The 19,452-nt window shown below is 40.1% G+C and overlaps 1 protein-coding gene across 1 annotated transcript in view; it reads right to left on the bottom strand.

The window, feature by feature from the left end:
* Nucleotides 1-19,452, bottom strand: part of LOC126412372 (sorbitol dehydrogenase-like) — a 135,366-nt gene that overhangs the window by 98,734 nt on the left and 17,180 nt on the right. Inside the window, exon 2 of the mRNA XM_050081941.1 lies at nt 11,622-11,655. Within this exon, the coding sequence (XP_049937898.1) occupies nt 11,622-11,655 (34 nt within the window). The remainder of the gene's footprint in view (nt 1-11,621; nt 11,656-19,452) is intronic.

The following is a 19,452-nucleotide window of genomic DNA, read 5'->3' as shown; positions in this document are numbered from 1 at the left end:
GGCAGCGTGATGATGGCAGTTATTACGTCTGGGATATAGATCCATGTAGCGTGATCATCAGGGTATTAGTTGTAGCTGGTAGTAATGGCAAAGGATCATCAACAGTCGGAGGCGGAACAGTGACAGGAGCATCTCATTGCACGTCATGCTCAGTCGGTGTCGGTTGCAGCATGTGTAACTGATCTTGTACCAATAAGTTGTATGTCGCAGTTTTCTCATGTAGCTGTCGCAGTTGTTCAGGTGAAAAAGCATCTCATTGCATGTCTGCTTGGTTGGTGTCAGCTGCAGCATGGGTAACTGATCTTGTACCAACAAGTTGTACGTCGCAATTTGCTCATGTAGCTGTCACATTTGTTCAGGCAAAAATGTATATTGTGAAGCAGTCTGTTGTGTATCACTGAGTAAGATGGGGTCTAAATCAGAATCTGTCTCTATCAAAGGGTAACCTGGCATACAAGACAAGGTTGGTGGCACAGAGTTGATGTAACAGTTCAAGTAGAAGAGATTGTGTGTGCGATCACGAATGTGAAACTCAGTACTCGGTGGCAGCGGAGTGAGAACATGTTCACTGCTGTATGAAGCATTGATAGGGCTGAAATCATCTTCTGGGGTGGGTGAACAAGTTGCGGGCACGATCGAGTAGTGAACGGCCGGGCGGTAAGCGTGCGTAGTGTCGGCGAGTTGTTGACAAGATGCGGGTGTGTTAGACGTGGCGGGATCATATGTCACGCAGTTGTTTGTTTTGAATGGGTTGAGGTCAGTGAGCCAACAGGCGGCGGCTGTGATGTTGCTGTCGGTAGCAGTCGAGCAGAGTTGGTGCGGCTTGGCTGCTGCGTAAAGGGAGGCGTGGCACATACAGTGTTGCACTGAGAAACAGCTGGAATTGTCGTCAATGTAATTGGTGCATTGTCATTGATCAGTAGGATGTCCTTGATGAAATTGTTCCTGTGATGTCGGTGACAGGTGCTGAATTAAAGCAGCTTTCACTCTGGTGTACTTGTCATTCAAATTGTCACAGATAATGTCTGTAATTATATAATGATAGTCCTTTAGGTGCCTGAAGAGTACGAGGTATTTTTCACTTTCGTCAGTGATGCCATAAAAGGAAAATATATGCTCTGCAGCCATGAATCACATTGGAAGTTGGTCCGAGAGAAATGTTGGTAGTTGAATGCTGCAAATGAGGGACAAGCGCGGAGAAGCGGCGAAAATTTGGCGTGAACATTCAAACTCTGGAAGACAGGCTGTGCGGAAACTGGGTCGAACAAATTTGCACGTGGTGCAGAAGACACGGTAGCCATGATGGGAATTTGTGAATTCAACCAGGCAAGCAATTTAGCTGTAGTTCGGAGTTCATGTGAACTGGGATTTGCAACGTAGTCCCTGTTTGTTGCAGTCCATTGTTTGCCATGACTGTCTGGTTTCGAAGCACTGCACAAAGTTAATTCATTACACAAAAGCAAGTCAAAGTTGTCCAAATTAATCAGTGAAGGAGCACTGCACTGTCCGGAAGGGAAATTACCGACACGTTGAGCGGGTTTTGACGGATGACATGTACGCCTCGGTCGCATAGTCGATGTGTGAGAAGGTGACGAAAGTTACCAAAAAGCACGATTCACACAAGAGTCAGGAATTCACACACTAATTACACTTCCTGTACACTGCATCTAGATGGGGCATGATGCAAAGTTGATGGACGTAGAAATCCAACAAAGGGTTGCTGCATTGTTTGTCCATGGTGATGTTCCAGTACACATTTCTGGCATCATAAGCGGCGTTCGTGAGCATCAGGTTCACCAGTGTGGGGGTCGAGATGTTATATATGGTAATATCAAACCCAACATTAAGTATCCGCTCATTTATAATGAATTAACTTTATTTTGATCATGTCGGTACAAACACATCCGCTCGAATACAGAGTTCGGAACACACTGAGATCAACAGTTTTCAAAGAAGTTCGTTGTCAAAGATCAGGCATCCAACTCTTGCAGTCGATAACTGCTACAAATGTAAGTGGGTGTTGTAAAATGAATTTTCCTTTGATAACACTTAGCAAGAACAGCCTAAGAATTAAGATATGCACTTCAGTTTTTTGCATTATTTATATGTTTTGTTACAAAGTTGTTTATAAACTCTTAAATGAAAATATGTTTAAATTTTTTGAGTTATTTGACACATAGGAGCACCATTACATTTGCATACATTGATGGCACATTAGCATACCTTTTTCCAAAATATGTGTTGTGGGTTCTTGTTTTATGATGTTTTTTATATATTGCTGATCTCTTCACTGTGGACCAAAAAGTTCATCTAAACTTATCTGTACATTCTAAGATTCACATAAATGGTAATTTACATTACAAAAAGTCTTGAACTGCTGAACTCAAATTAGAATTTTACTAGACATAAATAAAGATTTTGAGAATTAACTCAGTTGTAAGAAGTGCTTGGTTGGCTTGTTTAACAAGAAAAATTACCAATAGAATCTGATTAAATGGAACTTGAGAATGAGACTTTGTTTATTGTGGACAAATGTTCTACCGACTTATCTACTTAAACACAACTTATAGCCTATCTTCACAGTTTTACTTCAATGAGTACCACTTTTCTTACCCACCAAACTTCATTAAACCTATGAGGGCAGGCATTAAAGCTATGAGTTGAGCTTGGATAGTTCAGTCAGTAGAACATCTGCCAGGAAGGTCTAAATCAATGCATAATCTGCTACACTGTAAAAATTATTTCTACAGGTATCATTGAATTTTCAAAATGAAAAACCAAACTCAAGTAATTATCTAGAAGCACTACCTTATTGTTGATGTTATTTTGATATTCAGGCTGATGACTGGTTTGGTGCAGCTTGTAATACCACAACCCCTTGTTGGGATTTGTATCCTATTCCAGTCTCATCCCCACTCTCCTGAAGAGGTCATATATGTAATATTAGTAATTTACACCAATTTAAACTGTTGCTTTGACTTTTCTGGTTGTCTGGATTTGAATATAAGGAAGATTTTTCACGCAGAAATTCACACTAATTTAAGCTATTGTTTTGACATTGTTTATGATGTACCTCACCAGTATACAGAATGAAGGAAACATGTTGGATTAAAGCCTAAAGTACACTCACAATTTGCACACAATACAAACCACAGGAATGTGGTAGGAATAAAATTGCTGTTGTAATTATGGAGTAATTTACAATTAAAGTTCTGATATTTCTAGTCATTGAGAGACAGCTATTTTTATGCTTTGATAAATCAGAAATTATTTGTATCCCTAATAGATATATTACATGATGATTTTTCAGTCAGGATCAACCATGGTCATGTTCTAATTGGTGTTAGTTAATAGAACTGTAATTATGACCATACAGAAAATGTAACATTTTGCTCATACAAAATTTAATTAATTGAATCTAGGCCTTTCATGCAATAAAAGTAATCGCTCTGTTCACCTGTAAATGATTGGATAATGCTCCTTTTAGTTAATAAAATAATATATGCAAATTAATGAAATACATTGTTGCAATGGAAAAACATGTAATTTATAGTCTTAATTGAAACAGATCCTTTCCTGTCTTTGTATGAAATTATTTAATGTTATTCCATGTAATTTTCTATTACATTTTGGAAGATGTATGTAAAACTTTAATTGTTAAATATGTAAATTTAATATGTAACAATAACAGTAACTGTTTAAAATCTCATAAATAGAGGCAATTTGTATGCCACCATAGGCCAGTCTTAGGTCAGTCTTATGTTAGCCTTAAGTCAGTCTTGGACTGAATTTGATTTCAACAGCATGTAGGCAGACTTTGTACATTTGCCGCCAAACTTTCAGTATGTGAAATAAAATTCTCTGTGAACAAGAAGTATTGAAATTTATTTCTGCCGTTGCATGATTCCTGTGTGGCGATGCAGTAACATCAAGATGAACCTACAGCAGCACCAAGAAGCAGCACCCTGGATTACACAAGATACATATTATTTTATTGTTGGAGGATATCTGTAGTAGTATTTTTCTTGTGTTAAGCAACGATACACATCCCAAACTTCACCTACAAAAACATTTTTGCCATGCTATATTACAAGCTCTCCATGTTACTCTATCCTGTGAAAACTTCTTCATCTCCATGTAACTACTGTAACCTACATCCATCTGAATCTGCTTACTGTACTCATCTCTTGATCTCCCTTTATGTTTTTCACTCCTCATATGTCCTTCTAGAGCTAAATTGGTGATCCATTGATGTCTTGGCATGTGTCCTATCAACTGGTCACTTCTTTTAGTCAATTTGTCCCACAAATTTCTTGCCTCCCAATTGTACTAGTACCTCTTCATTAGCTACATGATCTACCCATCTAATCTTCAGCACTCTACTGTAACACTGCATATCAACACCCTCAATTCACTTCTTGTCTGAACTTTTTATCATCCATGTTTCACTTTCATAAATGGCAACACTCCAGACAAATATCTCCAGAAAAGACTTCCTAACATTTGTATTTGATGTTAAAACATTTCTCTTTTTCAGAAATGTTTTTCTTGTCATTGCCAGTCTACATTTTATATCCTCCCTAATTTGGCCATCATCAGTTATATTGCTTCCCAGATAGCAAGACTCTTCTGCTACTTTTACTGTCTTATTTATTAATCTGATTACTTCAGCATTACCTGATTTAATTCAACTATATTCCATTAGCCTTGTTTTGCCTTACATTCATCTTATATACTCCTTTCAAGATGCTGTCCATTCCATTCAACTGCTCTTCCAAGTCCTTTGCTGTCTTTCACAGAAATACAATGTCATTGACGAACATCAAAGTTTTTATTTCTTCCTCCTGAACTTCAATCCTTTTTCCAAATTTTTCTTTGTTTTCCTTTACTGCTTGCTCAATGTACAGCTTGAATAACATCAGGGACAGGCTACAACCTGATCTCAGTCCCTTTTCAGCCACTGCTTCCCTTTCATGTTCCTTGACTCATAACTGCTGCCTGCTTTCTGTACAAGTTATAAATAGTCTTTATCTCCCTGTATTTTATTGCTGCTCCCTTCAGAACTTCAAAGATGGTATTCCAGTCAACATAGTAAAATGCTTTCTCCAAGTCTAAAAATGCAATAAATGCGGGTTTGCTTTTTCTTAACCTTTCTTCCAAGATAAGTCAAGTTCAGTGTTGCCTTTCATGTGCCTACATTTCCGTGGAACTCAGTTTGTTCTTCCCTAAGGTTTGCCCCTACAAGCTTTTCCATTCTCCTGCAAATGATTCATGCCACTATTTAGAAACCATCTCCTACTAAACTGTGTTCAGCAATGTTCATGCCTGTGAGCACCTGCTTTCTTTGGAACTGGAATTGTTACATTCTTCTTGAAATCTGATGGTAGTTTTCTCTTCTCTCATACATCTTGCACACAAGGTGGAATAGTTTCATCATGGCTGGCTCTCCCAAGGATATCAGCTGTTCCAAAGGAATGTTGTCTATTCCTGAAGCCTTGTTTCAACTTAGGTCTTTCAGTGTTCTGTCAAATTCTTCTCACAATATATTACCTCCCATGTGTTGTTTATTTACATTCTCTTCCTTTTGTAATATTGCCTTAAAGTTCATCATCCTTGTATAGGCCCTCTATATACTCCTTTCACCTGTCACCTTTGCCTTCTTTGCTTGGCACTGGTTTTCCATCTGAGCTCTTGATATTCATGCAGCTGCTTCTCTTTCTGCCAGATTCCATTTCAATTTTCCTGTAGGTGGTATCTGTCTTTCCCCTAGTGAAATATGTTTCTGAGTTTTACATTTGTTCTCTAACCATTCCTGCTTGGCCATTTGCACCTCCTGTCTATCTCAGTTTTAGATAGTTGTATTTCCTTTTCCTGTTTCATTTGCTGCATTTTTATATTCCCACCTTTCATCAATTACATTTAAAGTCTCCTGTGATATCCAAGGATTTCTTCCAGGCCTTGTTTTTTTTACCTATTTGATTCTCTGTTGCCTTCGCTATGTCATCTCTCAAAGTTACCCCATTATCTTTTCTGCGTTTCATTTCCCTTATTGTAGTCAATTGTTGCACAATGCTCCATCTGAAACTCTCAGTAACCTTTTATTCCTTCATCTTATCCAGATCCAGTCTCCTTAATTTCCTACCTTTCTTGCAATTTCTTCAGTTTTAATCTACATTTCATAATCAGTAAATTGCAGTTAGAGTGCCACTGGAAATGTCCTATTACTTAAAATAAGGTCCCAAAATCTTTATCTAACTTTAATTGTGATGGGGGACTTGAATCTGATAGTTGGAAAAGAAAGATAAAGAAAATTAGTAAGTGCATGTGGACTGGGGGAAAGGAATGAAAGAGGAAGCCAGCAAATAGAATTTTGTATAGAACATAATTTAATCATTGTTAACACTTGATTTAAGAATCATGTAGGAACATTGCATACATGGAAGAGACATGGAGATATGGTAAGTACCATTGTGTAACCTTTTGGTATCTCCACATCTCTTACACGTATGCAATGTTCCTACATGAGTCTTAAATCAGGTGTTAACAGTGATTAAATTATGTTCTGTACAAAATTCTACTTGCTGGCTTCCTCTTTCATTCCTTTCCCCCAGTCCACATTCACTTGCTAATTTTCCTTCTCTTTCTTTTCTGACTATCAGATTCAAGTCCCCCATCACAATTAAAGTTTTTATTCCCTTAACTATCTGAATAATTTCTTTTATCTGATCATACAGTTCTTCTACCTCTTTACCTTCTATGGAGCTAGTTGTCATATAAACTTGAATTCTTGTGTTGGGTGTGGTCTTAGTATCTACCTTGGCTGTGATAATGTGTTCACTGTGATGTTCATAGTAGCTCACCCACCAGAAGTCCTATTTCTCCTGCCACTAAACTTCAATAATTCCCACTGTATCTAATATCAATCTGCCCATTTCTCTTTTTAAATTTTGTAGCCTATCTGACTGATTAAGGATTACTATCCTTTTTTTTTTTTTTTTTTTTTCGACATTCCACACTCTGATCTGTAGAATGATGGTATTGTTCCTTCTGATGACAATTTCCTACTGACTTGTTTATTATAAACAGTAATATCATACATTCAGAAAAATCTTCAAAAGCTAATATAAATCACCCCTTTCATAGAGCTCTGTGGATGGTGTAGAACTGGTGCAAGGCAGGTACATCACCCTCCACTATTGAGACACATAACAAGAGTGAAATAGTTTGTATGTGCCACTCAGTTGAATGGAATCAGAAAACTTGACAGCAGTTGCTGTCATTAATGAATGGAGATCCATCTCAAGTCCTGCTTTCAAAATGTACTGAGAGTCTCACTGATGCCCTCATTCTCCCAACCTTGTACAAAAACAGATCTGTTATGCCTTTTATCTCTAGTCACCCACCACCTCCCCAAATCTCGACATCTGGCCACAGTGCAACATTGACCTTGTGACTCATTACCACTAAGGACTAGAGCAAATAAATTACATTCTCTGCCAGTGTTTGGACTGCCTCTCATCATGCCCTGAAATGAGAAATGTCCTACCTACTATCCTTCCCACCCCTCTCAAGGTGGCATTCCACCACCCACTGAACCTACATAATATCCTCATCCATTCCTCCTCAACCCCTGCTCCCAACACTTTGCCTCATGGCTCATATCCCTGGAATAGATATAGGTGGAAGACATGTCACAGACATACCCCCACTGTCTACTCCAGTCCAGTTACAAGTGTCACCTATCCCATAAAAAGCAGGTCTAACTGTGAAAACAGTCATGTGATCTACAAGCTAAGCTGCAACCACTGTACTGCATACTATGCAGGCCTGACAACCAACAGGCTGTCTGTCCATATGAATGGCCACTGACAAACTGTGGCCAAGAAACAGGTGGATTACCCAGTTGCTAAGCATGCCATCAAACACGACCTTCATTTCAATGACTGCTTCACAGTGTGTGCCATTTGGATTCTTCCTACCAACACCAGATTTCCTGATATGCATAGCTGGGATGGGACCTTGCTCTCCCAGCAATATATCCTATGTTCCCATAACCCCCCTGGCCTCAACCTTCATTAGTCATTGTTCTTATCCATCTAGCCCTTTCCCTCTTCCCATTCCAGCACTACACAGGCCTCTATTCCACCAAGGCACCCACAATCTTTTCACTTCTCTCCTTTTCTGCAACCTCCCCCCCCCTCAATGTCTAACCTCCCGACTGCACCAAACTGCCTTACCCTCTCTCCACATTTTCCCTGTTTTTGTATCTCCATGCTTTTAGCAAGATATCTCTAAGACGATACCAATTTACTATTGTGACAAAAAATAAAAACACCTACAGCTGTCCTTAAGATTTTATTTTATTTTGTTGCTACCAGTTTTGATGCTTCATTGCGTCACCTTCAGGTGCTTTTAATGCGGTACAGGTTGATACGATACCCATGCATAACCCATCAGTTGCCAGCATTACTGGATTTGCAGATAATGTGTCAGCACTCCAATCATCAACTGTCAACTGTGAGTTGACAGTTGATGGTGTATAGACACGTCCGTATCTCACCACTTACTTCTAGTATCAGCCGCAAGAAGTTGACATCAACAAGTGTATGGGCCTGAAGATGACGTTGTTACAACATTGAAACTAGCTGCCAAAATAAAATCAACACCTTAAATACAGCTGGAGGAATTTCTTAATTTTCAATATAAATTTATACCAGCTGACATCCCACTGTCCTCCATTTCAACTATGGATGTACGAAGATACTTTTTGATAGTCTTTTTGTTGTGCCTATCTACGACTCAGCATCTCTGCTGTATGGTGAGTAGCAACTACTCTTTCCTAATACTGTCATATTCTATCCTGGATTTTCCATAGTTATATTTCAAGTGAATGTTGACATGGGGACTGCATGCAGTGGAATTTGAAGTTAATGTTTTGTGAAAGGCCACTGCTCACAGCAGAACATAGAGTTGCATGCCTTCAATGGATTTAACAACACGGAAACTAAACAGTAGTTGACTGCAGAGATGTAATCACCCCACAAGTGACAATTTTGCTTATTTTCAAATTATGTGACGAGCTGGGTGCACCAATGGCCCAAAGAGGTGTTTAACCAGCAGTGTATGGAGGTAGTTCAGGCCAGAGATGGTTCTTTGAAGTTTTGAGGTTGTCTTTTCCTACTGCCACTTCGTCTCATTCATTCACTTTCCTGTTAATGTGAATCAGGATGTTTCGTATTTTCCTCTACATCTTCATCAAGTGTGCACTTGAACTCTCCTGTCTTCCAGGATAACAACCAGCCTTGTTTAAAGTGCTGCAAGCATTTTGTTCCTGGTTTGTTAAACATTCAAGCACTCTATCACACCTAAATTGGGCCACTAAATCAACCATTGTTAATTCAATAGAAAACATCTATGACCATATGAATTAGTAGAAAAAATGTGTCACTCAATATTCTGGTAATTTGATAGCTCTACAGGATCTAATCAACAATGAGTGGCTTCAGCTGGATATGGCATACCTGAAGAAACTGTGAACTCTCTTCCTCACTGGACTGAGGCCATTATCAAGGCTAGAAATGGTGTTGCACAGTATTAACATGGTGTCTCCTGGAGGAGGGAGAAGCAACATTAATTCTTTTGTCTATCATTCTTACATACCTTGTCTGAAACTTGCAATTCCTAAAATCAAAATGAATCATATGTGTAACATTTTGGACTGAGAAACAAGGAAGTAAGCCAGAGAGTGGGCTGTTTCAGCTCAAGTGGCTGCTGCTGTGTACAGCTAAATGCCCACAGGCAATGGTGGGCAGGGTTCATCGAACAGCTGAAGTGCAGGCAGTCGGGTAGTCAGGCACTTGGGCAGTAGCATAGATGTTTGTACAGCACCAGGCATGAGAGGCATAGTGACTCACCCATGCACAGAATGTATGCAGTAGGGCCTCCTCATGGGTAGCCTTATCAGCTGTGCCCGACCAAGAGGAACTGAGTTGTACCTGCCTTTTATTGAGCAGTATTGGAACAGTCTGTCATATAAATATTCTATTAATGTAAGTAGGACCATTGTAAAGAACAGTTCCTGTGTAGCAAATATTTTAAGGGTCATATTTTAAAGGTAGATGAGAAAGTTTCTGCAAGTAATTTTGAAATGAAAGAGAAACAATACTGTGAAGATAAGATACAGAGGAAATGTAGTGATATCAATATTTTTCTCATGTCTTCATCCGAAATAAGGAATTATCACACCCCTGAACATTGAAGGTTCTTATGGGGAATGATACTTACAATATGACATTAAATGTTATGGATTCTTTTAAATTTAATGTTCTTACTTTATAATACAGAATTGAAACTGACTATTTTACAAGACAGAGTAAAATGTGCCATTGCTATGCATTTCTATATGAAAGTAAATCCACACATAACAATTACTACCAGACAGTGTCTCTCCTCAGATGTTTGTTGATAAGAAATGAGAAGTCAATGTATTCCCCTAATTGTGGCATAATGGTATACTTTGACAATCACATTCTGGATTTCAAAAAGGTTATTCTATTGAGACAGCTATTTATACTCTCAATGAGTGCATAATAAAAACTGTAAATGGTAAAATAATATTAGCTTGAATCATCTGTGACTGTTGAAGGAATTTGATGATGTCAGTCATAATTATTTTAGAATATCTGGTTTAGCATATTTCTTATTTAGCTGATAGACAAAAATCAAACAATGGAAACTCTGGTAGGTATATCAATAATGTGGGAAAAGACAAAATTCTACTTACCGTAAAGAAGACATGACAAGTTGCAGACAGGCACAATTGAAAGACAGTTACATATAGCTTTTGACCACAGGCTTCATCAGTAGAAGGGAGCAACACGTGTTTCACACACACAAGCAAGCACACCTCTTGCACACATGACCACCAACACCAGCGTATCAAGCCGGAACGCCAAGATGCTTTAGTTGCTGGAGTTGGAGGTCATGTTTACAAGAGGTGTGCTTGCTTGTGTGTGTGTGAATCATGTGTGTGTTTCTTTTACTGATGAAGGCTGTGGGCAAAAGCTATATGTGTCTTTCAATTGTACCTGTCTACACTTGTCATTTCTTCTTTACAGTAAGTATCAATCTGTCTCTTCCAACAGTGTTGCTCTTATTTAGCTGAAATTTGAGAAAAAGGTTGCAGAAAGTTGTGCTATGGTGCACAAGTAATTCAGGAAAGGCTACCACAAGATTTGCTTAAAGAAAAATTACAATCACATTCTGCAGAGTTCAATCATGGGCCTTTCAGTGCTCTTAGGATACGTCAGTGACCAACAATTTTACTTGAATCAGGACAAAAATTATTCCTCCTTGCTGATACCAGAATTTTTGTTAAAAGGAGTAAAGAAACATTAACAGAGAAAATACAGTAATAAATATTTTTTTATTAGTGCTTAAATGGTTTAGCACAAATTGAGTAGCTTTTAATTTAAAAAAAAAAAACACATCTCGTCCTGTTTGGTATTGTTAAGAATACTCCACCTCTCATTTAAAACAATGCACCAATAATTCTCCTCAAATTTTAGGAAAATAATTTGCATACTCAGTCAAAACAACACCTTTTTCTCTTCAAAACTTACCATTTTCTCCTGGTTCTGGAATTGGTCTCTTTTCCTGCAAAAAATGGAAATGGTTCTTTTGTAAACAAGTAATGCCCATGAGGGGATGATGAAAACAAAATCAGTTACCCAGCTACAACAAAAATAAACACACTGAAAAAATAAATTGTCATTTAATGAATATTTTACTTTTAATTCTGTATTATTATTATTATTGTGATGGTTTTGGAATTATCAGATGTTTATAGGCAGTCTACTGAATGGTTCAATTTTTTCCTCAAAGCAAGTGAACACTGGGTTACACAGAATATATTGGCATTAAGGATATATGATTTAGACACATTTATAATAATAGTGTTCTGCTGATGCAATTTATAACATCTGAAAATAAAAAATTATATTTACATATTCATTACTAAAAAGTCTCAATCATAGCACTCAGTATTGTTAGAATCAGTGAACTATGTTATGTTGGATTATATAGAATGTTGATGACACTGTTGCACCAGAGTGAATAAAATAGTAGGAGTAAAACTGTTATAGTTAAGTGGCATAGTTGATCCCTGACAGTTGCTGTGGGCTGGGCACAGTAGCTTCATGGACCAATAAAGTAGTGAGATTTTGTAAATGTCTCTATGGTAATGCTTCAACATTGCTACTGCTCGGTAGGTGGCTACTGTGTTGGCATGGAGCTGTTAGCACTTCAGCGTTGAAAACTGGTGACAACTTTGCCACCTGTCAGAGATCTTGACTATAGGAAGAAATTCCTAAACTGAAGTGGTGAAAGTCCATAATTTGCATAGAATTTTTATCTGTTCTTACCATAAATCAATTATTTGGAAGAGTTATAATTTCTGAATGAGAGAGTTTTGTTCTTGTGGTATGTTCTGGTATAAGTTTATGTTGAAACAGTAAATATGTAGTTACTTGTGAGCAATGAAAACTAGCCTCTATTCTGACAACATGTACACTCCTGGAAATGGAAAAAAGAACACATTGACACCGGTGTGTCAGACCCACCATACTTGCTCCGGACACTGCGAGAGGGCTGTACAAGCAATGATCACACGCACGGCACAGCGGACACACCAGGAACCGCGGTGTTGGCCGTCGAATGGCGCTAGCTGCGCAGCATTTGTGCACCACCGCCGTCAGTGTCAGCCAGTTTGCCGTGGCATACGGAGCTCCATCGCAGTCTTTAACACTGGTAGCATGCCGCGACAGCGTGGACGTGAACCGTATGTGCAGTTGACGGACTTTGAGCGAGGGCGTATAGTGGGCATGCGGGAGGCCGGGTGGACGTACCGCCGAATTGCTCAACACATGGGGCGTGAGGTCTCCATAGTACATCGATGTTGTCGCCAGTGGTCGGCGGAAGGTGCACGTGCCCGTCGACCTGGGACCGGACCGCAGCGACGCACGGATGCACGCCAAGACCGTAGGATCCTACGCAGTGCAGTAGGGGACCGCACCGCCACTTCCCAGCAAATTAGGGACACTGTTGCTGCTGGGGTATCGGCGAGGACCATTCGCAACTGTCTCCATGAAGCTGGGCTACGGTCCCGCACACCGTTAGGCCGTTTTCCGCTTACGCCCCAACATCGTGCAGCCTGCCTCCAGTGGTGTCGCGACAGGCGTGAATGGAGGGACGAATGGAGACGTGTCGTCTTCAGCGATGAGAGTCGCTTCTGCCTTGGTACCAATGATGGTCGTATGCGTGTTTGGCGCCGTGCAGGTGAGCGCCACAATGAGGACTGCATATGACCAAGGCACAAAGGGCCAACACCCGGCATCATGGTGTGGGGAGCGATCTCCTACACTGGCCGTACACCACTGGTGATCGTCGAGGGGACACTGAATAGTGCACGGTACATCCAAACCGTCATCGAACCCATCGTTCTACCATTCCTAGACCGGCAAGGGAACTTGCTGTTCCAACAGGACAATGCACGTCTGCATGTATCCCGCGCCACCCAACGTGCTCTAGAAGGTGTAAGTCAACTACCCTGGCCAACAAGATCTCTGGATCTGTCCCCCATTGAGCATGTTTGAGACTGGATGAAGCGTCATCTCACGCGGTCTGCACATCCAGCATGAACGCTGGTCCAACTGAGGCGCCAGGTGGAAATGGCATGGCAAGCCGTTCCACAGGACTACATCCAGCATCTCTACGATCGTCTCCATGGGAGAATAGCAGCCTGCATTGCTGCGAAAGGTGGATATACACTGTACTAGTGCCGACATTGTGCATGCTCTGTTGCCTGTGTCTATGTGCCTGTGGTTCTGTCAGTGTGATCATGTGATTTATCTGACCCCAGGAATGTGTCAATAAAGTTTCTCCTTCCTGGGACAATGAATTCACGGTGTTCTTATTTCAATTTCCAGGAGTGTAGATCACAATTGCCATTTGATAATTACAATCTGGAACCACAACACCCATATTCAGTAGTTAACCTTTCCCAATCCGAAACCTCTGTCCCATCCAAAGGCCTCACCTTCAGCCCCACTCCCAGATTCAACCAAACAGCCCTTGTCAAAGATTTATTGTCCTATACTCGTACTCTCTGCTGGAAATATCACTTTGCCACGAAGAAAAATGATCCTAATCCTACTCCTAATGATCCAACTCCCCAAGACACTATCCAAATTGAACCCTGCCTAGAACAGTTCCATCCTCCGTCACAGCGGGACCCACCTCCTCTTCCTCAAAATCACCCTCTCCAAACCTTCCAGGAATTTCTCACTTCCAGCCTTGCCTCTCAATCCTTAAAAAACCTTAATCCTACTCCCAACATCACCACTGCTGAATCCCAGGCTATCCGTGATCTGAAGGCTGACCGATCCATCATCATTCTTCCGGCGGACAAGGGTTCCACGACCGTGGTACTTGATCATCGGGAGTATGTGGCTGAGGGACTGCGTCACCTTTCAGACAACACTACTTACAAAGTTTGCCAAGGTAATCCCATTCCTAATGTCCAGGTGGAGCTTCAAGGAATCCTCAGAACCTTAAGACCCCTACAAAACCTTTCACCTGACTCCATCAAACTCCTGACCCCACCGACACCCCGCACCCCTACCTTCTACCTTCTTCCTAAAATACACAAACCCAATCATCCCGGCCGCCCCATTGTAGCTGGTTACCAAGCCCCCACAGAACGTATCTCTGCCTACATAGATCAACACCTTCAACCCATTACATGCAGTCTCCCATCCTTCATCAAAGACACCAACAACTTTCTCGAACGCCTGGAATCCTTAACCAATCTGTTACCCCCAGAAAACCATGCTTGTAACCATAGATGCCACTTCCCTATACACAAATATTCTGCACGTCCAGGGCCTTGCTGAATGGAGCACTTCCTTTCACGGCGATCACCTGCCACCCTACCTAAAACCTCTTTCCTCATTACCTTAGCCAGCTTCATCCTGACCCACAACTTCTTCACTTTCGAAGGCCAGACATACCAACAACTAAAGGGAACATCCATGGGTACCAGGATGGCCCCCTCGTATGCCAACCTATTTATGGGTCACTTAGAGGAAGCCTTCTTGGTTACCCAAGCGTGCCAACCCAAAGTTTGGTACAGATTTGTTGATGACATCTTCATGATCTGGACTCACATTGAAGAACTCCAGAATTTCCTCTCCAACCTCAACTCCTTTGGTTCCATCAGATTCGCCTGGTCCTACTCCAAACCCCATGCCACTTTCCTTGACGTTGACCTCCACCTGTCCAATTGCCAGCTTCACATGTCCGTCCACATCAAGCCCACCAACAAACAGCAGTACCTCCATTATGACAGCTGCCACCCATTCCACATCAAACGGTCCCTTCCCTACAGCCTAGGTTTTATGGCAAACGAATCTGCTCCAGTCTGGAAGCCCTGAACCATTACACCAACAACCTGAAAACAGCTTTTGCATCCCACAACTACCCTCCCAACCTGGTACAGAAGCAAATAACCAGAGCCACTTCCTCATCCCCTCAAACCCAGAACCTCCCACAGAAGAACCCCAAAAGTGCCCCACTTGTGACAGGATACTTTCCGGGACTGGATCAGACTCTGAATGTGGCTCTCCAGCAGGGATACAACTTCCTCAAATCCTGCCCTGAAATGAGATCCATCCTTCATGAAATCCTCCCCACTCCACCAACAGTGTCTTTTCGCCATCCACCTAACCTTCGTAACCTGTTAGTTCATCCCTATGAAATCCCCAAACCACCTTCCCTACCCTCTGGCTTCTACCCTTGTAACTGCCCCCGGTGTAAAACCTGTCCCATGCACCCTCCCACCACCACCTACTCCAGTCCTGTAACCTGGAAGGTGTACACAATCAAAGGTAGAGCCATGTGTAAAAGCACTCATGTGATTTACCAACTGACCTGCCTACACTGTGAAGCTTTCTATGTGGGAATGACCAGCAACAAACTGTCCATTTGCATGAATGGACACAGGCAGACAGTGTTTGTTGGTAATGAGGTTCACCCTGTGGCTAAACATGCCTTAGTGCACGGCCAGCACATCTTGGCACAGTGTTACACCGTCCGGGTTATCTGGATACTTCCCACTAACACCAACCTGTCAGAACTCCGGAGATGGGAACTTGCCCTTCAGTATATCCTCTCTTCTTGTTACCTGCCAGGCCTCAACCTCTGCTAATTTCAAGTTGCCGCCGCTCATACCTCACCTGTCATTCAACAACATCTTTGCCTATGTACTTCCACCTCGACTGACATCTCTGCCCAAACTCTTTGCCTTTACAAATGTCTGCTTGTGTCTGTGTATGTGCAGATGGGTATGTGTGTGTGTGCGAGTGTATACCTGTCCTTTTTTCCCCCTAAAGTAAGTCTTTCCGCTCCTGGGATTGGAATGACTCCTTACCCTCTCCCTTAAAACCCACATCCTTTCGTCTTTCCCTCTCCTTCCCTCTTTCCTGATGAAGCAACCATTGGTTGCGAAAGCTTGAATTTTGTGTGTATGTTTGTGTTTGTTTGTGTGTCTATCGACCTGCCAGCGCTTTTGTTTGGTAAGTCAAATCATCTTTGTTTTTATATATATTTTAAAAAGGAATCAGTGCATGTATCCATGTGAGAGGGTGTGCAATGTTACAGTGAAAATGGGGCTCATACTGCCAAGTTCTTTCTAAATTTTACTTGGTTTTTATCACTGAAATGACATCACATGACCTTGCAATCCATGATGTTTAATTTTGTTTTCTCCTCCCCTTCTGGGTGCTTCACATTTTTGTCAGGCAGTGTATACATATTTTTTTCTCTTTAATAAGTGTGATATATCCTAAATTTTGTGTTTATATGAATGAGTGAATACATTGCCTGGTTTATCTGATATTGTTTTTGTGGTGGCAGGAGCAGCTGTTTTTTATTTACTACATGTTTTATTATTTTAAATATTGTTTGTTTAGTTATTTGGTATGTATTTCTTTTCTGTGATTACCTTTGAATTTTGAAGTTTTCTTGTAGTGTTAGAGGATGCATTTTGTTACCAAATATGATGTTTGTTATGTTTCTATTGTGGTAGGGGATGGTTTTCTTGTTGAGTTGTTCTGTGAGTCTTGAATGGCTGGTGCTATATTTCCATTCTGGCATGCTGAAGTTGGTAAATGCCAATTCTTTTTAATGTGCCCATGTCAGTATCATCCTCCTCCATTAATAATTTCTGAATGGAGTTATTAATTTGGTAATCTAGTTTCACTCCTTGTTTCTTTATGGTGTTGATAATTTTGTGTGTCACTTTGTTTTTATTCATGAGGAGTATATCAGCTATGACTGAATAAACACTAGCAACCAAACATTATTTAAACTAATAAAACACAGAGTAGATAAACAACAGACCTTCTGGCCCCCACAAAAATGGCATCACATAAACCAAGGAAGTTATCCACTAATGCCACCTACCACAGTGCTTTAATAAAGTAGTTCTAGGACATACCATCTCCACCCCCCCCCCCCCCCCCCCACACACACACACATGCACAAGAATCACTGACATTGCCACACCCATAAAAACAAAACAAAAGATGATCACATTCTGCAACGTGTAAGTGGATCAGTACAAATGAAAACCAAAATATAACCCATCTCAGTGATGCAATTTGTACAAAAATTAAACAACTATCTGTAGAAAAACATTAGGAATGGGGAAAAACACAATGCAAGCAATGATTTAACACTGTTTAATAGCATTAATTTAAAATGTGATAACTGTTTTAATCTTGTTAAACATATGTATAAGGAAAACCATATCGTTACCATGACCACGGAAGATGCTTTAAAAAATTTGAAACAGATCTTGTCTAAATAAGACTTTTATTACAGTTGCAAAAAATGGTATGCATCTTATCTTAAGTTTATAACTGTGAGTACAGAAGAGACACCAGAAAACAAAAGAGACAACATGTCTTAAAAATTATATTGTTACCTGTATTCAGAAACTGTAGATTCTTGTTTATTGCCACATAAGTGACAATACTCATTATAAAAAGGCTTATATTCTTAGTGCACAAATAACAATTAAACGACAAAATTATGAATGTGAGGATGAAGTTATTAAGTTAACATCTGGGAATGATAAAGCAAATGACTTTTTATTTATTTGCTTTTAAATTGTAGCATTATTATTTATTTCCCTGTTTTATACTGTTTTATTTTACTACTTTATAACAGTATAATGATTTTATGACATTTAATTTATTTTGTTAATGCATATCTGTGACTTGAATGTTTTCCTACTTTATCAGACCTCTGGAACACAATGAATGTTTGTCTGGAATAGCTATATTGTCCCATCTCAGTGACCTGACTGTGTTGTATGGCTGGACTGCTCAATTCTTCCACTGTATAATAAGGATTTTCCTTTAACTACTCAATGATGTATCTTACTCCTGTAATTCATGAAACAGAAGCAATAAAGATGAGCCATTCTTATCATCAATATGGTCTTTGAGACACATTATCATCGATGTGGTATTTGAGACCATCCAAGATTCAGCGAGGAAACTCAGCCTCCTTCCATGAAACCATACATACAGGTGGTGAATGATAGAATATGATAGAGCCCTGAAATTTCACATCCAAGCCTGGTAAAACTGCTGCAGCTACCAAACTTTAAGGACTTGGTAGAACTTTTTATCCTCGTAAAAATGTCTTCCTTCTATGTGTATGTATATTTGAACTATTTACTTTCATTGTATTATGATGCCAAATCCTATATCACCCTGAGACCCCACATCCATTAAAATGGACACTTAGGTTTTAAAGTTAAAATCTTCTGGAATGTTTGGCCACCATCATATTTCTTCTAAGCAATCAACATTTAGATCCTTCTGCTGAAATGTTCTAAATGATCTTGTGGGGTCCATTGTAGAATGAGTGCTCAATCTACAGTGGACACCACAATATCCTGAAGGAGATCTCAGCAGAGGGGTCAAAATGTTGATTGTTTAGAAGAAATATGACACAGCCTAACAATCCAGAAGAAGTTAACTTCAATTACAACAGTCATGGTAACCTGTAGATTTAGGTTATGGACTGCCATTTTGTAGATACAAGTTTCTGCTGAGCACAATCCACCGTCCAGTAAAGCAGACTGGAGCTTATGCATACTACATGAACAACTGAACTTCTGTTTTAGTATCTGTGTTGTAGCCAAACATGACTCTGTATGTTTTATTAGGAAATAACATCATATAAACAAATCACTTGTCAATATTAATGCTTGAATTATAGTTTTTGGTGTTTCTTGGATACTGTATTTAATTTACTAATATAACAAATAAAATTTTCCACAGCCTGTTTTTGAGAGAAATAGATGTCCATTTTAATGGACAC

Source organism: Schistocerca serialis, chromosome 7, assembly GCF_023864345.2.
Source record: "Schistocerca serialis cubense isolate TAMUIC-IGC-003099 chromosome 7, iqSchSeri2.2, whole genome shotgun sequence".
Lineage (NCBI taxonomy): Eukaryota > Metazoa > Arthropoda > Insecta > Orthoptera > Acrididae > Schistocerca > Schistocerca serialis.
This window is presented reverse-complemented; position numbering and strand designations above follow the sequence as displayed.